This window comes from Mobula birostris, chromosome 10 (genome assembly GCF_030028105.1).
Source record: "Mobula birostris isolate sMobBir1 chromosome 10, sMobBir1.hap1, whole genome shotgun sequence".
NCBI classification, from domain to species: Eukaryota; Metazoa; Chordata; class Chondrichthyes; order Myliobatiformes; family Myliobatidae; genus Mobula; species Mobula birostris.
The window spans coordinates 29385960-29408147 of record NC_092379.1 but is presented as its reverse complement, the minus strand read 5'-3'; the positions used below and the strand labels follow the sequence as shown (position 1 = coordinate 29408147).

The window sequence follows — 22188 nt, the reverse complement described above, 5'->3', positions numbered from 1 at the left end:
CTGCAGAGTGGGAACAGAGGGAACTATTGAAGAGCAGAGTGAGGGAATATATTCAAATATTTACACGCAATTGATAGAAATAGCAAGTAAGGATAAATAATCTTGCAACCATAAACACAGTTTGCAAAAAAAGATAATATGTATTGTGTCCATAATGACAGACGAGGAAGCACTTTAACTCAACCAGTCGGCAGCATTGATGTGCTGGTAGATCATCAAATTTCGGGCTGACCAAAGAGTGTTTTTCACCGTAACACAAAATACTCTGCAGATGCTGGGGTCAAAGCAACACTCACAATGCGCTGGAGGAACTCAGCAGGTGGGGCAGCATCCGTGGAAAAGATGAGTCAACGTTTTTTTTTCCAAAAATACTTTATTCAGAAATATTACAAAATAAAAATAATTACATACAGGAAAAGAAAACCATTCGTTGACTGTGAGTCCTTATTCAATACTGGTCTGGTTTCGGGCCGGAACCCGTCAGACCGACGACAGTACACCCCCAGCAGCCTCACACCGACGGGGGAGGTGACTATCACACACCCCGGTTACAGTTAGCGTGACCCACAAATACACACGCAAATAACTGTATAACCCAAGCTAAAATGTAACAATAAGTGAACTGGAACTTATCACCATAATCCCACAAAAGCATTTTAACACAATGATGCACAATCATTTACCACACACAAGAACAATAAACAGCACTGGTCATTAGAAATGTAGGGGCAGGCTTTCGACCACGGCCACACACACACATATATAGAAAACGTTATTACGCTATATAAAAGACAGGGGGGTCACAATTTAATTAAAGAATTGAAGCAAATTTCATCAAGCTCTGCGTGTGAGAAACTTCAAGTTATCCTCTATTCTTAAAGATGACTGATATAAAAATGATTTCTAAAAACGAAGTAAAAAAGAACGGCATCCATCTTTGTAATGGGCAGACAGGGGCAAGGAAGAACATAAGACATTAAAATTAACACATAAGTAATCAAACGGCATGCCCCTAGAACTAGGTGTGAATTTTGACGTTTTCATGCATTAAGAGGCGAAAAACGTTTTTGAGGCGAGGAAAACAATTATTACAGACACCCCGCTGTCGGCCATCTTTGTTGCGGGCAGTCGCCGGGCGTCACTTTGCATTGGCTGCCCCGCAAGGTTGGCCCAAAGTAGAGATGACGTCCCAGGGGTGTCATGCGCAGGCGCGAGCCGGGAGCAGTCGCCGGGAGGAGAGGCGGGCGGATGATTCTTCTGCGTGTTGAGCGGTGGTAGAGACCCGTAACAGCACTTGATCGTGGGAAAGTGGGGGTGGGGGAGGGGTGCTTCGATCGGTTGCCGTGATGACGTCCTCCTCAGCAGCAGCGGCGGCGGCGCTGCTGGGCAACCGGGCGCGCCGCCACAAGTGGGCCATCGAGCTGGCGCTCAGCAACAGCGGCAGGTGGGTAGCCAGGCGCGCGGGGGACGACGGGATCGGAGGATTTGTTTGGGGGGGGCGGTGGATACACTCCCCTGCCCCCAGACTCACCTAGAAAGGGACAGGAATTAGACAGCTAGTGTAGAGTACCCCTGTGGCTGTCCCCTCAACAATGCATACTGGCAGGGGTGGGGGAGCCGCAGCCACCGGCTCTCTGGCACGGAGTCTGGTGCTGTGGCTCAGAAGGGAAGGGGAGTGGAAAGAAGAAGCCTGCAGTACTGATAAGGGATTCTCTGTTTGGAAGAGTTGACATGAGATACTGTGGAGGTGAAAGAGACACCCCAGGTGCCAGAGTCAGGGTCATCTCGGATCTGGTCCACGACAGTCTAGGCAGAGGGGAGTGAGGGGGTAGAAAGAAATCAAGTCTTTGGAAAGAGGTGACATAAGATGGGAAGAATCCTTATGGGGAGATGTAAGAAACTGCAACGTTATTTAGCTGCTGGGAGTTACATAAAGGCTTCCGACCTGTAGTCAGGATGCGGGCTATAAATTACAATGGGAGATAGACAACGCATTTTAAAAGGATATTGTTTACGATAGTCATGAGGATTTCAATATGCAGGTAGATTGTTGGGGTGGGGGTGGGGGGAAAGGTTGCTGTTTTTTTTCCCCAAGGGGGGTAATTTATAGAATGCCTACAAGATGGCTTTTTAGAGCTGCTGGGGGTTGAGCCCACAAGGGGGAAAGCTATTCTGGATGGGTGTTGTGCAATGAACCGGATTTGATTAGGGAGTTGTACAGTCATAGAGTCACAGAAACAGGCCCTTCAGCCATCACATCCATGCCAAATCATTTAAACTTCCTCCTCTCATCGACCTGTATGGGGACCATAGCGCCCCATACCTCCAGCATCCCTGCATCTTTCCAAACTTCTGTTAAGTGTTGAAATCAAGCTCATAAGCACCCCTAGCAGCTCGTTCCACTCTCTCACGACCCTCTGAATGAAGAAGTTACCCTTCAAGTTCCACTTTTCACCTCTCACCCTTAATCTCAAGTTTTAGTCTCATTCAACCTCAATGGAAAAAGCCTGCTTGCAATTACCCTACCTAGACCTCTATCAAATCTCCCCTCAAGTTTATTAGGGTTATTATTACCGGCAGGTGTCGTGAAATTTGTTAACTTAGCAGCAGCAGTTCAATGCAATACATTGCAAATATAGAAGAAGAAAATAATAATAAATTAAGTCAATAACAGTATATGTATATTGAATAGATTAGAAATTGTGCAAAAAACAAATAATATATATTTAAAAAGTGAGGTACTGTTCACGGGTTCACTGTCCATTTACAAATCTTCTGTGTCCCAAGGGATAAAGTCCTAAACTATTCAATCCTTCCTTATAACTCACATCCTCCAGTCCAACAACATCCTTGTAAGTTTTCTCTGTACTCTTTCAACCTTATTTACATTTTTCCTGCAGGTAGGTGACCAAAACTGCGTACAACACTCAAAATTGGGCCTAACCAATGTCTTATACAACTTCAGCACAACATCCCATTCCTGTGAGTACTTTGACTTATGAAAGCCAACGTGCTAAAAGCTCTCTTTACAACCCTATCTACCTGTGACGCCGCTTTCAGTGAAGTATGGACCTGTATTCTCAGATCCCTTTGTTCTACAGCGCTCCTCAATGGCCTAACAGTCACTGTAAAATCTACCCTGGTTGGGCCTATCGAAGTGTAACGTCTTGCACTTGTCTGCATTAACTTCCATCTGCCATTTCTCAGCCCATTTTCCAGCTGGTCCAGATCCTGCTCCAAGCTTAGGTAGTCTTCCTCACTGTCAAAAACCCTCCCAATCTTGGTGTCATCTGGAAATTTACAGATCCGGTTAACCACATTACTACCCAGATCATTGATATAGATGACAAGCAACATTGGACCCAGCACCAGTTCCTGTGGCATTCCACTAGTCACAGGCCTCCGGTCAGAGAGGCAACCATCTCCTACCATTCTCTGGCTTCTCCCACAAAGCCAGTGTCTGATTCAATTTACTATATCATCTTGAATGCTGAGCAACCAAAGCTTTTTGACCAACCTCCCATGTGGGACCTTGTCAAATGCCTTGCTACAGCCCATGTAGACAACATCCACTGCCTTGCCTTCACCCACTTTCCTGGTAATATTGTTGAAAAACTCTGTAAGATTGGTTAGACATGACCTACCACACACAAACCATACTGACTTTCCCCAAACAGTTCGTATTTATCCAAAAACTCATATATCCGATGCCTTTGAATACCTTCCAATATCTTTCCCACTGCTGATTCAAGGCTCACTGGCCTATAATTTCCTGGTTTATTTTTGGAACCTTTCTTTAACAGCGGAACAACATTAGCTGTCCTCCAATCATCTGGTACCTTACCTGTCCCTTAGGCAGTATATACCTCCTCTATATGGGGTCCATGAAGTCGAAGCTGCTGTGCCTCACTTCCTGAGTAAATACAGTTGCAAAAAATCCATTTATGATCTCCCGCATCTCTTTTGGCTCCACATGTGGATTACTATTCTGATCTTCCACAGGACCAGTTCTGTCCCTCACAGTCCTTTTGCTCTAAACATATCTGTGGAATCCCTTGGGATTCTCCTTCACCTTGTCTGCTAAGGCAACCTCATGTATTCTTTTAGCCCACCTGACTGTTTTCTTAAGTGTTCTCTTATACTCTAAATACCACATTTGTTCCTACCTGCCTATACCTGCTATGCACCTCCTTTTTTTTCTTAACCAGGGCCTTAATATCTCCTGAGAACCAAGATTCCCTAAACCTGTTGGCTTGGCCTTTTATTTTGTCAGGCACATACAAACTTTGTACTTTCACTTTTGAAAGCCTCCCACTTACCAACTATACACCTTTGCTGGAAAACAACCTGTGCAATGCACACTTGGCAGATCCTTTCTGATGCCATCAAAATTGGCCTTTGTCCAATTAAAAATTTCAAACCACAGCCCAGACCGCTATTTTTCCATATTTACTTTGAAACTAATGACATTACGATCACTACATACATAGTGTTCCCCTACACAAACTTCTGTCACCTACCCAGACTCATTCCCTAATAGCAGATCAAGTATTGCACACTCTTACATTGGGACTTCTATCCACTGATTAAGGAAACTTCCCTGACTGCATTTGACAAACCCTGTCCCATCGAGTCCTTCTTCAGTATGGGAGTCCCAGTCAATACGTGGAAATTAAAATCATGTACTATCAGAAGATAGTGGAATCAGAATCAGGTTTATCATCACCGGCATCTGTGGTGAAATTTGTTAACTTTGCAGCTGCAGTTCAATGCAATACATAATATAGAAGAAAAAAAACAAAATAAAATAATAATACTAAATAAGTAAATCAGTTACAGTATACATATATTGAATAGATTAAAAATCATGCAAAAAACAAATAATATGTATTTAAAAAGTGAGGTAGTGTTCAAGGGTTCAATGTCGATTTAGGAATCGGATGGCAGAGGGAAAGAAACTGTTCCTGAATCGCTGAGTGTGAGCCTTCAGGCTTCTGTATCTCCTACCTGATGGTAACAGTGAGAAAAGTGCATGCCCTGGGTGCTGGAGGTCCTTAGTAATGGACGCTGCCTTTCTGAGACACCGCTCCTTGAGGATGTCATGGGTGCTTTGTAGACTAGTATCCAAGATAGAGCTGACTAAATTTACAGCCCTCTGCAGCTTCTTCTGGTCCTGTGCAGTAGCTACCCCATACCGGACAGTGATGCAGCCTGTAAGAATGCTCTCCATGGTAGATCTATAGAAGTTTTTGAGTGTATTTGTTGATATACCAAATCTCTTCAGACTGCTAATGAGGTATAGCCGCTGTCTTCTTTGTAACTGCATCGATATGTTGGAACCAGGTTAGATCCTCAGAGATTTTGACACCCAGGAACTTGAAACTGCTCACTCTCTCCACTTCTGATCCCTGTATGAGGATTCGTATGTGTTGCTTCGTCTTACCCTTCCTAAAGTTCACAATCAGCTCTTTCGTCTTACTGACGTTGAGTGCCAGGTTGTTGCTGCGATGCTGCTCCAGTAATTGGCATATCGTCACCATCTTAACAAGCGATCTTTCTACAGATTTGTTCCTCTAAGTCCCGAGTTTAATGTAAAGGAACCCTTCTGAGGCAGTGATGATGACAATATGATAGACCTCACCATGCAATTTGAGAGGGAGAAGCTAAAGTCAGATGTATAGGATTATAGTGGAGTAAAGGGAATTACAGTTGAATGAGAGGGGAGCTGAGCAATGTTGATTGGAAGGGAACACCAGCAGGGATGATGGAGTTTCTGGGAGCAATTTGGAAGACGCGGGATAGATATACCTCAAACAAAAACAAGGGAAGTGAAAAACAACATCAAAGAGAAAGAGGAGGCAAAAATAAGAGCAAAAATTAGTGGGAACTTAGACGATTGGGAAGCTTTTAATAAACAACAGAAGGCAATTAAAAAAGCCAAAAGGAGGGACAAGATGAGATATGAAGGTAAGTTAGCCAATAATAATCAAAGGGGACACCAAAAAGTTTTTCAGATATATAGTCAAAGAGAGGCGAGAGTAGATATTGGACCACTGGAAAATGATGTTATAGAAGCAGTAATGGGGACACGGAAATTGTAAACAAACTAAATGCATATTCTGCATCCGTCTTCACTGTGAAAGACATTATGCTGGAAGTTTGAGAGTGTTGGGGCAGAAGTTAGTGCAATTGTTATTGCTAGGCAGAAGGAGCTTGGGAAGCTGAAAGGTCTGAAGGTGGGTAAGTCACCTGGACAAGACAGACCACATCCCAGGCTTCTGAAAGAGGTAGCTAAAGAGATTGTGGAGGTGCTCTTTCAAGAATCACGAGATTCTGGCATCGTTTTGGAGAACTGGAAAATTACAAATGTCACTCCACTCTTCAAGAAGGGAGGGAGGCTGATGAAAGGAAATTATAGGCCAGTTGGTCTGACCTCAGTGGTTGGAGTCGATTGTTAAGAATGAGGTCTCGGAAATTGGAGGCACAAAGAAAAAAAGGCTAAGATCAGCATGGTTGCCTTAAGGGAAAATCTTGACAGACAGATCTGTTGAAACTCTGAAGAAATAAGGAGGATAGACAAAGAGAATCGGTGGATGTTGTTTACTTGCATTTTCAAAAGGCCTTTGTCAAGATGCTGCTTTGAGTTGAATTTCATTGACTTTATTTCTTACATCCTTCACATACATGAGGAGTAAAAATCTTTACATTATGTTTCCATCTGAATGTGCAATTTGCAAATTATAGTAATTTGTAATAAATAGTATGTACAGTAAGATATACAACAGAACAGTTAATATAGCTTAGAAATACTATTGTGTCAGTGTGAATTAATCAGTCTGATGGCCTGGTGAAAGAAGCTGTCCCGGGGTCTGTTGGTCCTGGCTTTAATGCTGTTGTGCATTTTTTCATCACACAGCCAGTATGTACAGGCCTAGTGAGGTCCTTGGTGACGTGTATACCGAGAAACTTAAAGCTGTTCACCCTCTCAATCGTAGATCCATTGACGTCAGTAGGGGTTAGCCTGTCTCCATTCCTCCTGTAATCCACAACCAGCTCCTTTGTTTTTGCGACATTGAAGGAGAGGTTGTTTTCTTGACTCCACTCTGTCAGGGTGATGGCTTCTCTGTAGGCTGCCATGTTATTATTTGAAATAAGGCCAATCAGTGTAGTATCATCTGCAAATTTAATTAAGCAGATTGGAGCTGTAGGTGGCGACACAGTCATGGGTGTAGAGGAGGGGCTTAGGACACAGCCCTGGGAGGCTCCTGTGTTGAGAGTCAGAGGGGCAGAGGTGAGAGAGCCCACTCTTACCACCTGCTGGCGATCTGATAGGGAGCCCAGGATCCAGCTGGCATACCAGCATAGATAAGAGGATTGGCTGATTGGCAGGAGGCAGAGTGGGAATGCAGGGAGCTTTTGCTGGTTGGCTGCAGGTGACTAGTGCTCGGTGTTGGGACCGATTCTTTGTATGTTATACGTCAATGATTTGGTGGAATTGATGATTTTGTGGCCAGGTTTGCACACAATATAAAGATAGGAAGGGCAGTGTTGGAAAAGCAGGAAGTCGGCAGCAGTTCTCAGATAAGGAGAATGGAGAAAGGAGTAGCACGATGGTATATAGTGTAGGAAAGTGTATGGTCATGCACTTTGTTAGCAGCAACAAAAGTTTAGGCCATTTTCTAAATGGGCAGGAAATTCAAAAAACCTGAGGTGCAAGGGGACTTGGAATTCCTTGTGCAGGATTCCCTGAAGTGTAACTGTCAGGTTGAGTCTGTGCTGAGGAAGGCAAATTAGCACTCATTTTAAGAAGACTAAGGATGTAATACTGAGGCTCTGGTGAGGCCTCACTTGGAGTATTGTGAACAGTTTTTCGAAGGAAGAATGTGCTGACATTGGAGAGGGTTCACGTGAATTATTCTGGGAGTGAAAGGGTTTTGGCATGAGGAGCGTTTGATGGTACAGGAACTGTACTTGCTAGAGTTTAGAAGAATGTGGAGGAATCTCACTGAAACCTATTGAATATTGAAAGGCCTAGATGTTGTTGGCCAAAAATGTCTGTAAAGCAGTGAATTCAAATGAATCAAGGACAGCGGGAGCAGGCGGACTAATTGCCTTTGTTCGTGCCATGAGGGAGGAGATAGATGCTGCCATTTTATGAAAAAGACCGGATTTTCCATTTTGTGAGTCAGTCGCTTGGCTAGATCAGTTTAAAGTAGACACAATGATGCCTCGGGTAATCTGCTGAACTCGGGATCATTTCCAAATGAGTTATTTGGGAGGTGTTCTTTGGTTGGATATTATGTGAGGGTTTGTGAATGCGGCTTGGTGTGATTCAAGCTGATTGAGAACAAAGAGCCATAAATTGTTGATTGTCACTTGCACAGTAGAGGGCAATGAATGGGTGCTGGCCTGGAGTAGAGCCAATAAAAAGGTGCTAAAGGTCAAACACATGACTTATAGCCAATGTCAATGGAATGTAATATTTTAATTGGTAAGAAATGAATATAAAAGCAGATGTTTCAAGTTTGCTGGCAGCCATAACTTTGTATGAGAACAACTATCATGGCTGTGAGGTGCCCAGGGACACATGAAGGTTCGAAATGAGACCACGAGGAACATGTAACAGCAGCAGAAGCCTCTTTTTAACTGGTATTACATTTTCTGTTCTTTGGCTGATCAGCATCTGCAAACAGTTTGAGCTAGCTTTGGGGAGCCAGGGTCAACCGCATGAAGAGCGAAGCCATGCTCTTCGGTAACTGGCCCGACCGATCCAGTGTCCTCTTCACCATCAGGTCTGACCACGTGAAGGTGTTAGGGATCTGGTTTGGAGGGGCCGAGGCATGCAGGAAGAACTGGCAGGAGAGGATTGCCAAGGTGAAACAGAAACTGGGACTGTGGGGTGGGTGCTCCCTATCGATAACGGGCAAGAACCTGGTCATCAGGTGTGAGATGCTCTCAGGGCTGCTGTACTTGGCGCAGGTGTGGCCCGATCCTGCTCCCACAGCTCGTAAATCACCCGAGCTGTCTTCAGATTCGTCTGGGGATCCAAGATGGAGTGGGTGAGACGGACTGTCATGCACAAGTCCCTGGACAATGGGGGCAAGAACGTCCCCAATGTCGCCCTCACCCTGATGGCCTGCTTTGTGTGTGGCTGCATCAGGTTGTGTGTAGAACCCAGGTATGTGGGCACCAAGTACCACTATGTGCCCAGGTTCTACTTGTCGCCCTGGCTGCGAAGGATGGGTCTGGCCCCACTCCCGCGCAACGCCCCAGTCAGCTGGTCATTGCCGCCATACTTGTCCTTCATAGAAAAGTTCTTCCAGGCCATCGCCTTTGACCACAGGGCCATCAGGCTGTGGTCGGCACGTAATGTCCTGCAGGCACTGCAGGAGAAGGACGGGATGGACACAGTGGGGTGGTTCCCTGAGCAGACTGCCCAGTTCATCTGGCAAAATGCCTCATCGCCAGACCTCACCAACAGGCACCAGGACCTCGCCTGGCTGGCGGTGAGAGGGGCCCTCCCAGTCACATCCCTCCTGTACGCCCGGAACGTCGTCTCCGCACCCCACTGCCCATGGGAGGACTGCAGTGAGGAGGAGTCTGTGACCCACCTCTTTGCACCCTGTCAGTTCGCAAAGAGGGTGTGGGGGAGGATGGACAGGCTAGTGTCACGTTTTATCCCCAGCAGCTGCGTAACAGAGGACTCTCTGATCTACGGACTGTTCCCGGGGACGCACACGGAGACCAACATCCGGTGCTGCTGGCAGATCATCAACTCGGTGAAAGACGCTCTTTGGTCGGCCCGAAACTTGATGATCTACCAGCACATGGAGATGTCCGTGGGAGAATGCTGCCGACTGGCACATTCTCGGCTGCAGGAGTACGTGCTGAGGGACGCACTGAAACTCGGTGCAGCCACTGCAAGCGCCCAGTGGGGAAGGACCACAGTTTAAGGTTCTTCTCCCGCAGGAGTGGGAAGGGTCGGGTGGCGGGGAGTATACCCCTCAACAATGGTGTGGTAAGGTGAACCAACAGAGTGTCACGTGGGTGGCCAAAAGTGTGGATATGTAGAGGCCGTAATGGAAACATCTGTAAAGGATTGAGAGTCATTGAATGGTTTATTGTTCATAATTTTATTTTTGAATAAAGTATATTTTGAAATTAAAAAAAATATTTTCTGTTCTTTGACTGTTCATGGAAGATCAGGAAAACTTAGTAGGTGTGCACACAGGTATCAGTTGTGTAAGTTCGTACGTGTTGCTAATTCTCTCTGCCCCACTGATCATTATTACAAGGGGTAAGTCTTGTTTCCTTTGGGGGGAGTCTAGGACCAGAGGGAACAGCCTCAGAATACAAGGTTGTCCATTTAGAATAGAGATGAGGAACAATTTCTTTAGCCACTGGGTGGTGATTGATTGGAATTCATTGCCACAGACAGCTGTGCGGGCAAGCCGTTGGGAGTATTTAAGACGGAGGTTGATAAGTCCTGATTAGGCAGGGTGTGAAAGGTTACGGGGAAAAGGTAGGAGAGTGGCAAAGCAGGCCTGAGGGGCTGAATAGCCTAATGCTGCCCCTATATTTTATGGTCTTATGATTGCTTGGACAGTGCTGCGTTTGGCTTGCAGTCTTGGTTCTGTCGTAGCACCCTCAGTGCCTAGTTGACGTCTTAAACCGCTCTCAGGTGTCTGGTTGACCAGCACATCACACCTGGGTTCACTATGCCACACTAGAGTGTCAGGTTAGCTCTATCTAACCACCTGTAGCTGCCTGTTTGGTTGCGTTACGTTGCCCTCCTGTTGGCTCTTTTATGGCACCACCACCCTCAGGTGGTTGGTTGACACTGTGCCGCCTGCTGGCCTCCCGTTTGGCTCCATCGGTCGTGCTGCCCTTGGCTGCTTGATGGCTCTGTTGTGTTGCCACTGGGTGAGCAGTTGATTTCTTTAAGCCATCCTTGGGTGCTTGAGTGTCTCCAATGTCCCTGCCCTTTGGTCATGGGTTGGCTCTGATTTGCCACACTGGGGTGCTCATTGGGCTCTTTTGTAATACTCAGGAATGCTGATAGCTCTGTTGACCTGTCCTTGGTCTGATTGGTTTTGTTATGCCAGCTTCATGTGTGCCTTTTGGGCCAACGACTCTCCCCCGCAACTTGGTGCTCAGGCACTAACACCTTTGGGTGACCAGGTTTTTTTCTCTCTCACCCTAGTGGCATTGCGAGTAAGGTAAAGAGGGTGGAAAGTGGAGCAAGAGGGCAGTTGGGGGGAGATGAAATGGTTGTGTAAAGGGGAATGGAGATGGGAGACAGAGGGGAAGGGAAGGGAGATGTAGAGGGGAAAGGAGGAATGGTGTGGGGAAAGGAGGAATGGTGTGGGGAAAGTGGGAAGTTAGGGAAGAGGAGGGGTTTGGGATCAGGAGATGGGGAAGGGTAGGTGTGAGAAATGGAGAGGAGGAGGAAAGGAGATGCAGTGTGAGTGTGAGACTGAGAGTTTGGGGTGGGGAGCAAGTACAGTTGGCCCTCCTTATCTGCGACGGATTGGTTCTGGGTCCCCTCGCAGATGCTCAAGTCTCAAGTGCGGTGGGCATTAGGACCTGGTGGCGGAGCTCTGAATCCACAGTGTTTCTGTTCACGAAAATAATCACGATCGCGATTTGAAATGAAGTTGAAATAATAAAGCGATTGGGAAGAGATGAAACACCATCTGTCATTGGAAAAGTGTTAGCCTACAGTCAGTCAACGATCGGAACAATTTTAAAGGATAAAGTGAGAAAGGCCCTGCCCCGATGAAAGCTACAATTATTACTAAGCAATGCAGTGGTTTAATTATTGGGTTTTGGGTTTTTGATCCTCCACATCAACCCGGCAGGGATGGACAGCGTGCTCGGGAACGCTCTGTCACTGGATCGAACTCGGGAATTTCCGTTCCCAAGCCTGGCGCTGAAACATACGTTTCTTAAGTGTTTTATATGCATAGAAAGGTAAAATATATACTATATACTAAGACAAACGTTTGACTATCTCTAAATAATACCGGATGTACCTGTTCCGACTTAGTAAGAGAATTTCCGTTTTTTTTTGATCCTGATCCACGATAACCTACGCACATCCTCCTGTATACTTTAAGTCATCTCTAAATTACCTAATAGAATGTAAATGCTATGTAAAATAGTTGTTACACTACATTGTTTAGGGAATAATGACAAAAAAAAAGTCTGTACATGTGCGAACAACAAGTGCTGGAAGAGCACTTCCGGGTTTTCTGGATTTGCGGTTGGTTGAATTCGGGCATGTGGAACTCGCAGATAAGGAGGGCCGACTGTAAAGGGACAGTGAGGGTTAGTGGGAAGGGGGCATAGACGGGGGGTGGGGGGGTGCAGAAGACTCTGCCAGCTTACAACATCACTTTCAGCCGACTCGTCCCCTCTTACCCTAGTTCCTCACCCCCTTGGTTCCCTTCCCCAGCTCCCCTTTGCTCTCTGTCCCCCCCACCACCTTTTCTCTCCCTGTTTCTCACCCACTGTGTCTGCCTTTCAGGGGGCGTGAGCGACAGGGTGCACAAGGAGAGCCAGTTTACCCCATTGGCTACTCAGAGAGGCAGCTGCCCGACACCAGTGTGCAGGAGACGGACCGGATCCTGGTTGAGAAGGTGCATCCCACTCCTTCATAACATGAGCACTCTTGGGAGAGGGTATCAATAACATAGGCTCCTTGGGCATGGGTATGTCTCTAATCTGGACTGTGACAAAGGTTGTCATGATAACTTGGCCATCCTTGGGTGGGGGGGGGGATCTCTGTAATGGAGGTGCATTTGGGAGCGGTTTCTCCCAATAATGTGGTTATCCTCGGGTGGGCAAAGCCCTGGATATCATGGGATCAGTCTGCACAATTTCTTGGTGAGGTGAACGCATTGAGCAGTTTCGTGGTGAAAGGAGCAGAGGATACGGTGGGAGATCCTGGTGGGGAGGGAGAGATGGAGCAAGGGGCTGGTGGGATGATGACATTGAACAGGAGTAGGGTGGAATAGGGATGTGCAGGAGATGTTGAGGATTGCGTGAGGAAGAAAGAAAGGAGGAATTGGGAGGGAGATGGAAAGGGTGACGGAGGGAGGAAGAGTGTAGAAGAAGTGATAGGGAGGAGGGAAGAGATAAAAGGAGGGGTGGAGGTGAGGGAAGAGGGGTGAAGAGTGGAGTAGGAAACGTGGAAGGAGGGGAAAGAGTGGGGGAGGGAAGGGGTGAGGCAGGAAGGGAGGGGAGTGAGGGGGGAGAGTCTGAGATGTTCAGGGAGAGGGGCTGGGTATCAGATGTACAGCTGTGAGTGGATAGGCCTGGATATGGTGGAAGGGATATAGACCAGGATCAATCCTTCCCCCTTGTGTGTGACCCCTGTCTCGTCTCCTGTCCTTCGCAGCGGTGTTGGGATGTGGCTCTGGGGCCTCTGAAGCAGGTACCCATGAATCTGTTCATCATGTACATGGCAGGCAACACCATCTCCATCTTTCCCATTATGATGGTGTGCATGATGGCCTGGAGACCCATCCAGGCCCTGATGTCCATCTCTGCCAGTGAGTAATGCTTCTCCTCCTCTTTAGCTCACCCCTTCCCTCCATTCACCTCTTCTTCTCCACTCCCTGCCATTCTCTCCTCAGCCCTCCTGTTACCATGTTTCTTCCACTCCTTTCACCTCCATCCCACTCCGTTTCGCTCCCCTCCCTTATCCGATCTTTTCCCCCATCCCTTCTGCGGCTGTTCTCCCTTCCAGGCTGGTTGACACATTCTTTGCTCTGACATGCCGCTCCTCGTACAACCATTCGTTCACTCCAGCAACACATCAAAGTTGCTGGTGAACGCAGCAGGCCAGGCAGCATCTCTAGGAAGAGGTACAGTGACGTTTCGGGCCGAGACCCTTCATCAGGACTAACTGAAAGAAGAGCTAGTAAGAGATTTGAAAGTGGGAGGAGGAGGGGGAGATCCAAAATGATAGGAGAAGACAGGAGGGGGATGGATGGAGCCAAGAGCTGGACAGGTGATTGGCAAAAGGGATATGAGAGAATCATGGGACAGGAGGCCCAGGGAGAAGGAAAGGTGGGGGGGGGGACCCAGAGGATGGGCAAGGGGTATAGTCAGAGGGAGAAAAAGAATGTGTGTATATAAATAAGTAACAGATGGGGTACGAGGGGGAGTTGGGGCATTAGCGGAAGTTAGAGAAGTCGATGTTCATGCCATCAGGTTGGAGGCTACCCAGACGGAATATAAGGTGTTGTTCCTCCAACCTGAGTGTGGCTTCATCTTTACAGTAGAGGAGGCCGTAGATAGAGATGTCAGAATGGGAATGGGATGTGGAATTAAAATGTGTGGCCACTGGGAGATCCTGCTTTCTCTGGCGGACAGAGCGTAGGTGTTGAGCAAAACGATCTCCCAGTCTGCGTCGGGTCTCGCCAATATATAGAAGGCCACATCGGGAGCACCGGATGCAGTATATCACCCCAGCCGACTAACAGGTGAAGTGTCGCCTCACCTGGAAGGACTGTCTGGGGCCCTGAATGGTGGTAAGGGAGGAAGTGTAAGGGCATGTGTAGCACTTGTTCCGCTTACACGGATAAGTGCCAGGAGGGAGATCAGTGGGGAGGGATGGGGGGGACGAATGGACAAGGGAGTCGCGTAGGGAGTGATCCCTGCGGAAAGCGGAGTGGGGGAGGGAAAGATGTGCTTAGTGGTGTGATCCTGTTGGAGGTGGCAGAAGTTACGGAGAATGATATGTTGGACCCGGAGGCTGGTGGGGTGGTAGGTGAGGACCAGGGGAACCCTATTCCTAATGGGGTGATGGGAGGATGGAGTGAGAGCAGATGTGCGTGAAATGGGGGAGATGTGTTTGAGAGCAGAGTTGATGATGGAAGAAGGGAAGCCCCTTTCTTTAAAAAAGGAGGACATCTCCCTCGTCCTGGAATGAAAAGCCTCACCCTGAGAGCAGATGCAGCGGAGACGAAGGAATTGCGAGAAGGGGATGGCATTTTTGCAAGAGACAGGGTTAGAAGAGGAGTAGTCCGGATAGCTGTGAGAGTCAGTAGGCTTATAGTGGACATCAATAGATAAGCTGTCTCCAGAGACAGAGACAGAAAGATCTAGAAAGGGGAGGGAGGTGTTGGAAATGGACCAGGTGAACTTGAGGGCAGGGTGAATGTTGGAGGCAAAGTTAATGAAGTCAACGAGCTCAGCATGCGTGCAGGAAGCAGCGCCAATGCAGTCATCGATGTAGCAAAGGAAAAGTGGGGACAGATACCAGAATAGGTTTGGAACATAGATTGTTCCACAAACCCAACAAAAAGGCAGGCATAGCTAGGACCCATATGGATGCCCATGGCTACACCCTTAGTTTGGAGGAGGTGGGAGGAGCCAAAGGAGAAATTATTAAGAGTAAGGACTAATTCCGCTAGACGGAGCAAAGTGGTGGTAGAGGGGAACTGATTAGGTCTCGTACCCCATCCGTTATTTATTTATATACACATATTCTTTCTCTCTCTCTCTCCTTTTTCTCCCTCTGTCCCCTTGCCCATCCTCCCCCTCCCCCTTTTCCTTCTCCCCGGACCTCCTGTCCCATGATCCTCTCATATCCCTTTTGCCAATCACCTGTCCAGCTCTTGGCTCCATCCTTCCCCCTCCTGTCTTCTCCTATCATTTTGGATCTCCCCCTCCCACCCCCACTTTCAAATCTCTTACTAGCTCTTCCTTCAGTTAGTCCTGACGAAGGGTCTCGGCCCGAAACGTCGACTGTACCTCTTCCTAGAGATGCTGCCTGGCCTGCTGCGTTCACCAGCAACTTTGATGTGTGTTGCTTGAATTTCCAGCGTCTGCAGAATTCCTCGTGTATTCCTTCACTCCCCCTCTTTTCCCCCACCCCCCAACCCGGTGCGGTCAGACAGGTTCCTTACTGCTTCATACAATCATCCTTTCCTCCCCTAGCTTTCAAGCTTTTGGAGAGCTCGAGCCAGCAGTGGTTACAGGGGCTGGTGTACCTCATCGGCAACTTGGTGGGGCTGGCTCTGGCTGTGTACAAGTGCCAGTCGATGGGCCTGCTCCCCACCCATGCCTCCGACTGGCTGGCCTTCATTGAACCCCCTCAGGTGAGTCTCAGCCCCAGCCCCAGCCCCAGATGGGTTACTCTTGATACTTGCAGACAACAATAGGAAGGGTTTTATTGTAATTGTGTGGTCTGCTCTCCTGACCTAAGGAAGGGGAAGGGTGTGATAGCGGGGAGTGTAAAAGGTTGAGAGGTCTTGCTTCAATGATACAGGGTACTGCTGAGACATTCCCTGGGAAAGTTCGAAGGAAGGGGAGACATGTGACAGGGACAGCAGAGAAGGTTCACCTCGTCATTTCCTGGAACAGGATGGGGGGGGGGTGGATTCTTCCAATGAGGAGAGGTTAAGCAGACTGGACCTGTACTCTCTAGGGTGCAGGAGAACGAAGGGAATCTCATTGAAAGCCCTCCTGAGGATTGATAGAATGAGTGTGTGGATTACGGTGTTTCCCACTGGCTGGGAGTGGAGGAGAGGTTCTGTCTCAGAGTAATGGATTGGTCATTCAGGACAGAGATGGGAAGATATTCCTTCCTCTCCCGGCGGGAGGCAAACTCTGGTGGTTTGTGGGGATGAGCCAGGTAGCCATAGTGCTGAATGGAGCAACGACATCCCTCCCTCTCTGCTGAAAGTGAATGAGGGGAAAAAAAAATGAGAGTAAGAGAATACAAGAGAGAAAAAGTGAGTGAGGCAGTAGAGAACTATAGAAGAAAGCGAATGAGGGAGAGGGGAGGGGGGAAAAAAAGACCAATAGGTTTTACTTCAGTTGCGGGCAAATGATTGGAGATGATTCTTAAGAGACAGGATTTACGAGTATTTGGAGAAACGTGGTCTAATTAGGGATCCAGGGAACTTGGCTGGCCAATAGAAGGCTGGGGGTCGTGGTACATGAAGCATATTCTGCCTGGATGGGTGGGTTAGTAAGCTTGCGAGGGCACGAAGGTTGGTGAAGTTGTAGGTTACAGTGGAACATTGACAGGATGCAGAGCTGGGCTGAGAAGTGGCAGACGGAGTTCAACCCCGAGAAGTGATCCACTTTGGAAGATGGAATTTGAAGGCAGAGTACGGGGTTAATGGCAAGATTTTCAGCGGTGTGGTGGAACAGAGCAACCTTGGGGTACATGTCCATAGATCCCTCAAGGTTGCCACACAAGTTGTTGGATTGTTAAGGTGGTGTATGATGCCTTGACCTTCATTACTCGGGATTGAGATCACGATCCATAAGATAATGTTGCAGCTCTATAAAACTCTGGTTAGACACACTTGGAATATTGTGTTCGGTTCTGGTAGTCTCATCAAAGGAAGGATGTGGAAGCTTTGCCTGGATTAGAGAGCATGTCTAATGAAGATAGGTTGAGTGAAGGAGAACCAGAGGCAATATGGTAAGAGATGTACAAGATGATAAGAGGCACAGGTAGGGTGGAAAGTCCCAGACTTCCCTGCAGGGCATAATTTTGGGGTGATTGGAGGAAAGTACAGGAGAATATCAGAGGTAAATTCTTTAAACAGAGAATGGTGAGTGCATGGAATGCTCTGCTAGGGGCGTTGGTAGAGGCAGGTACATTAGTGGCATTTAAGAAACTCTTAGATAGGCACATGGATGATAGAAAGTGGAAGGCTCTGTGGGAGGGAAGGGTTAGATTGATCTGAGAGTAGGTCAAGATCAGCACAACATTGTGGGCTGAAGGACCTTTGTAGTGTTTTATGTTGTATGCTTAAAATGAAAGGGTGTTATTGGGGGAAAAAATAATGAAAGTAACAGAAAACATTTGAGGAGCTCAGTGGGTCAGGCAGCATCTGTGGAAAAGAGTAAGAGAGTACAGGTCTTGTCTGCTCAAATTCCTTCTCGGACAATTCCCATCCCGTGCCTGCCCATGGAACTGATGCGATGAATCGTTGCTGGGACCCTGTATAATTGGATCAGGACCCCTCTCCTCTTGCTCTGCTTCTGTTGCACATCTTCCTTTCTTCGCTTCCCTGGAATCTTTTGTGTTAAAGAATTAACAGAGAAAGAAAATAAACGGAGAAAAGAACGAGCAGGAGAAACGAGATAGTGATGAAAACAAAGTGGCAACCTCAGTGAGGGGGCTGGGGAAGAGAGGGAAATGCTAGTGAAGGTATTTCCCTTGGTGGTGGGGGAAGAAGAGTCCAGAACCGGGTTGGAGTTGTCCGATTAAAGATGGAGAGGGGAAGGAATATCTTCTGCAGGGAGGCCTCGGAGCCCTGGGAATTCTATCCCCCAGAGGGGTGGGGTGGGGAGGAGAGAGATGGATGGGCAGGGGTGGGGGAGGAAAGATGTGCGTTGACAGATGAGTCTCACTGATCTCTTGTTCTCCCACAGAGAGTGGAATACGCAGGAGGGGGGTTGATCCTGTGATCGATGTCGCTCCTCCCTACCTACCCAAGCCTTTCGGCTGCTGCCACAGACGTGGGACCTGTGGGGTCGAGGCCATACACCCCTCACCAACCCCCACTGTGGAGCTGTGAAGGCCTGGCAGAGGAGAGATGCTGTGAGCAGGGTCCTGTCCCGTCTAGTCACCCGTCTCCTGGGAATCTGGACTGGGAGTCTTCCTGCTGGGACTGAACTGGAACAGGAGTGGGGTTAGAGGAATGTCCTCACGCTCTCACTCCTTTGATCTGCTCCATTCTTTCCCTCTTGTTCTGATCCCTTCATTTATTCTGTTCACTCTCATTGTCTGTCCTTAGCTCTTGTTCTATTAGCCCTCCACTCTCTCTCACTCCCTCTTTTTCTGTACTGTGCTCTGCTGTTCTCTCTCGCCTCACCCTCAGAGGAGACTGCCCTCTCCTACTCACCATCCGACACCAGCCCCGCAGGTAGTGAATCGTGCCCGTGGCCCAGGAAGGCCTCCCACATCGTCGTGTCTCACTCTGACTGAGTGAATGTTTGCACATGTGAAATAAAAAAAAGTTTGATCTGACTTGGGAGTCCACTGCAACATCAAATTTTTGGGTGGGGAGGGTGGGTCGCGCTGAGGAGGAAGGAGCCTTTTCACTGTGCAATGAGGTCATGGACAGGGGCAGGTATGTGTGAGGGGAGGGGAGAGAGAGAGAGAGAGAGAAAAAGAACATGAACGAGAACAGCAGTTGAGATAAATCTAAAGGTTGGGAAGGATGAATTAGCCCCGTGTGTGGGGGGAGGGTGCACTTCATTTAAAACGAGGCTGTCAGTGTGGAGATGTGCTCGAGAATATTTCTGCTCCACTGGGACGAATATTATCTGGAGCAGGGATAATTAGTGGGGAATAGCAGGCCATTCAGCCCTGTCTGTCCTGGTGTGCTATCCCAATTGTCCTTACTCTCTCCCAATGTATCAAAATCCACCATCTGGGAGGTGGTTTGACCCAGGGTTACTGATGTACTCTTTGGGCAGGAAAGCGCCTGTCTCCCTCAGGTTAATGAGAGGGCTACTGGCAGAGAGTGTGAGGGAGCTGGGTTAATGTTAGTGGGGACGCAGTCAGTAACTCAGGGCACGGGGGGGGGGTAGAGGAGTGACTGAGGTTGGTGAGATGGACAGGGAGAGCAGAGCTGTGTGGTCTGTTCTTCTACTCCCTCCATCAAACGTACAATATCAAACGTTTCTGCAACTCAAGTGGTTCACAGAACAGGCAGATGGAAGACACGGTTTAATGCATTTTTATTTTGTTCTCTTTCTTGCTGGGGTTTCTCTAATCACAGTCTGATCAACATCTCTGGTCCTGGCACCAGCTATTCCTGGGGGTTGGGGGGGGGGTGGGTGGTTGGAGAGAGAAGCAGCAAACAGGCATAGCTCCACTGTCCACAGTGAGGCAGAGAGCGAGTTAGCCTGGCCGTCATTACCAAGTGCATGCCAACGTAGTGCTGCTGAGACGTTCTGGTGTGAGAGGATGGCACCAGGCTGGTCACATCACCCCCTCTCACCAGAGTGTTCCAACAGAGGTCCCTAATGGACTGAGGCAATCCCCACCTTTTAACAGAGATCCCTGATGATCCCCCCCCACCTTTTTAAGAGGATCCTGCATTGAGAGGGACTTTCTCTTCAACAGGGGTCCCTGATGCAGAGAGAGTCCCTCCTTTTTGAAAGGTCTCCGATGGAAAGAGATCTCCCTTCAAAGGGGGTCTCTGATGAAGTGAGATCCCCCCCTTTAATGGGTCTGTGATGGAGACTCCTCTCTGTTGGAGACAGACTCCCTCTTTAACTGGCATCCTAGATTGAGAGGAGCCTTCCCTTTAACAAGGACCTCTGTTGGAGATACTTAATCCTGACAGGGAGAGAATCCCCCTTTCACAAGAGCCCGTGTGGTGGTGACATCCATCTGAGGGTCTCCATCTCAGCCTGCAACCCTGCCTGATGCTTGGACTTCTCCCGGATTGTAGCAGTTCGGGTTCCTGGGCCGATTCCCCCGCCCCCCCCCCCGCCAGCGCAGTTCATGGCTATTGAAGAGGAGGGCGCCAACCAAGGAAGTAAACGTTCCCCAAATTGTCTCCGCAGATCACCTGCCCTGGGCAGGCAGGGTTTGATACCAGGCACAGGACCGGAGAGCGACAGAGGAAGAGGCCAACCTGTAGGAGGGAACAAGGTACAGAGTTAGAGAGAGAAAGCAACACACACAAAATGCTGGAGGAACTTCACAGGTCAGGTAGCATCCATGGAAAGGAGTGGACAGTTGATGTTGCAGGTTGAGGGCCTCCTTCAGGTCAAGGGCAGCAGAAAGAATCTGATAGGAGAAGAGAGTGAACAATAGGAGGAAAGGAAAGAGGAGGGACCTGGGGTAAGTAAGTATAAGGCAGGTGAGCAGAAGTGGAAGATGAGATTAGAGAACAGCAGGGGGGAGGGGAGGTGGGGAGAGAGGAAATTCATTCACCAGAAGGAGAAATCAATATTCATGCCATCAGTTTGGAGGGTACCCTGACAGAATACAAGGTGTTGCTCCTCCATCCCAAGGGCGGCCTCAACTTGGCACAAGAGGAGGCCGTAGATCGACACATTGGACTGGGAATGGGAGTCAGAATTAAAACGTTTGGCTGCCAGGAAGTCCCGCATGTGGCGGATGGTAGGAGATGCCCAATGAAGCAATCCTTCAACTTTAAAATGGTCTCACCTACGTAGAGGAGGCTGCATCGGGAGCACTGGCCACAACGGACAACCCCAGCATCCTTGCAGGTGCAGTGTTACTGCCTGGGGCCCTGATCGGAGGTGCATGGGCAGGTCCTGCTTATACTGCTTGCAGGGATAAGTGCCTGGAGGGGAATTAGTGAGGAGCAGCGAATGGATATGGGAATCATAGAGGGAGCGATCCTTGCAGAAAGTGGTGGGGTGGGGGGAGAAGTACAGATATGTTTAGTGATAGGATCCCTTTGGAGATGGCAGACGTTGCAGGGGATAATGTGTTGGATGTGAAGGCTGATGGGGTGGTAGGTAAGGACAAAGAGACTCTCACTATTACGGCGTGGGGAGGATGGGTGAGCGCAGATGTATGGGAAATGGAGGAGATGAGGGTGGGGGCACCGTCAATAGTAGAGGGAAGGAAACCCCCTTCTTTGAAGGAGGACTTCTGGAATGGAAAGCCATATCTTGGGAGCAGATGCAGTAGAGGTGAAGAAACTGAGAAAAGGGAATAGCATTTTTACAGGAGATAGGGTGGGAGGAGATATAGTAGAGGTAACGATGGGAGTCAGCAGGTTTATAAAAGATGTTGATTGATTGTCTCCAGAGATGGAGACAGAGATCAAGAAAGGGGAGGGAGGTGTCAGAGATGGACCAAGTAAATTTAAGGGCAGGGTGGAAGGTAATGGCAAAACATAAAATTGACAAGTTAAGCATTGGTGCATGAAGCAGCAGTCAGGGTAGCGGAGGAAGAGTTGGGGAGTATAACCAGGGAAGGCATCGAACATAACTGTTTTGCATAGCCGATGAAGAGGTATAGCTTGGGCCCATGCGAGTACCCATGGGTGTAGAAAAGGTGTGAGGTACAGAAGGAAAATTGTTTGGGGTGAGGGCCAGTTCTGCCAGACAGAGGAGGGTAGTGGTGAAGGGGGATTGGTTAGTTCCTTTGTTAAAAAAGAAGCAGAGGGCTTTGAGGCCTTCCTGATGGCTGATATATGTATATAGGGACTGAGCCTC

At 48.3% G+C, this 22188-nt stretch overlaps 2 protein-coding genes across 8 annotated transcripts in view; one reads left to right on the top strand and one right to left on the bottom strand.

The window, feature by feature from the left end:
- Window positions 1–1209: 1209 nt before the first annotated feature.
- On the top strand, window positions 1210–19006 carry LOC140203926 (ER membrane protein complex subunit 4). Of its 2 annotated transcripts, none has more exons than XM_072270086.1 (5): window positions 1210–1444; window positions 12530–12641; window positions 13403–13556; window positions 15952–16112; window positions 18409–19006. In XM_072270086.1, exons 1-5 carry the CDS (start codon window positions 1347–1349, stop codon window positions 18442–18444), a joined length of 561 nt encoding a protein of 186 aa, XP_072126187.1. In that variant the 5' UTR covers window positions 1210–1346; the 3' UTR covers window positions 18445–19006. The 2 variants fall into 2 exon arrangements, with proteins under 2 accessions (XP_072126187.1, XP_072126189.1); XM_072270088.1 differs by lacking the exon at window positions 1210–1444 and adding an exon at window positions 2905–2982.
- Window positions 19007–19593: 587 nt separating this feature from the next.
- Window positions 19594–22188, bottom strand: part of tep1 (telomerase-associated protein 1) — a 123772-nt gene continuing 121177 nt past the window's right edge. For all 6 annotated transcript variants that reach the window (XM_072270079.1, XM_072270084.1, XM_072270083.1 and 3 more), the window contains exon 54: window positions 19594–20627. In XM_072270079.1, coding sequence (XP_072126180.1) covers window positions 20499–20627 — 129 coding nt within the window. In that variant the 3' untranslated portion in view covers window positions 19594–20498. The remainder of the gene's footprint in view (window positions 20628–22188) is intronic.

Excerpts from the sequence above, each read along its gene's own strand:
- LOC140203926 (XM_072270086.1), top strand. The coding sequence starts at position 1,347 with ATGACGTCCTCCTCAGCAGCAGCGGCGGCGGCGCTGCTGGGCAACCGG. Across the intron at positions 13,557-15,951 it reads CCTGATGTCCATCTCTGCCA|CTTTCAAGCTTTTGGAGAGC; the intron begins GTGAGTAATGCT and ends TTCCTCCCCTAG. Across the intron at positions 16,113-18,408 it reads CCTTCATTGAACCCCCTCAG|AGAGTGGAATACGCAGGAGG; the intron begins GTGAGTCTCAGC and ends GTTCTCCCACAG.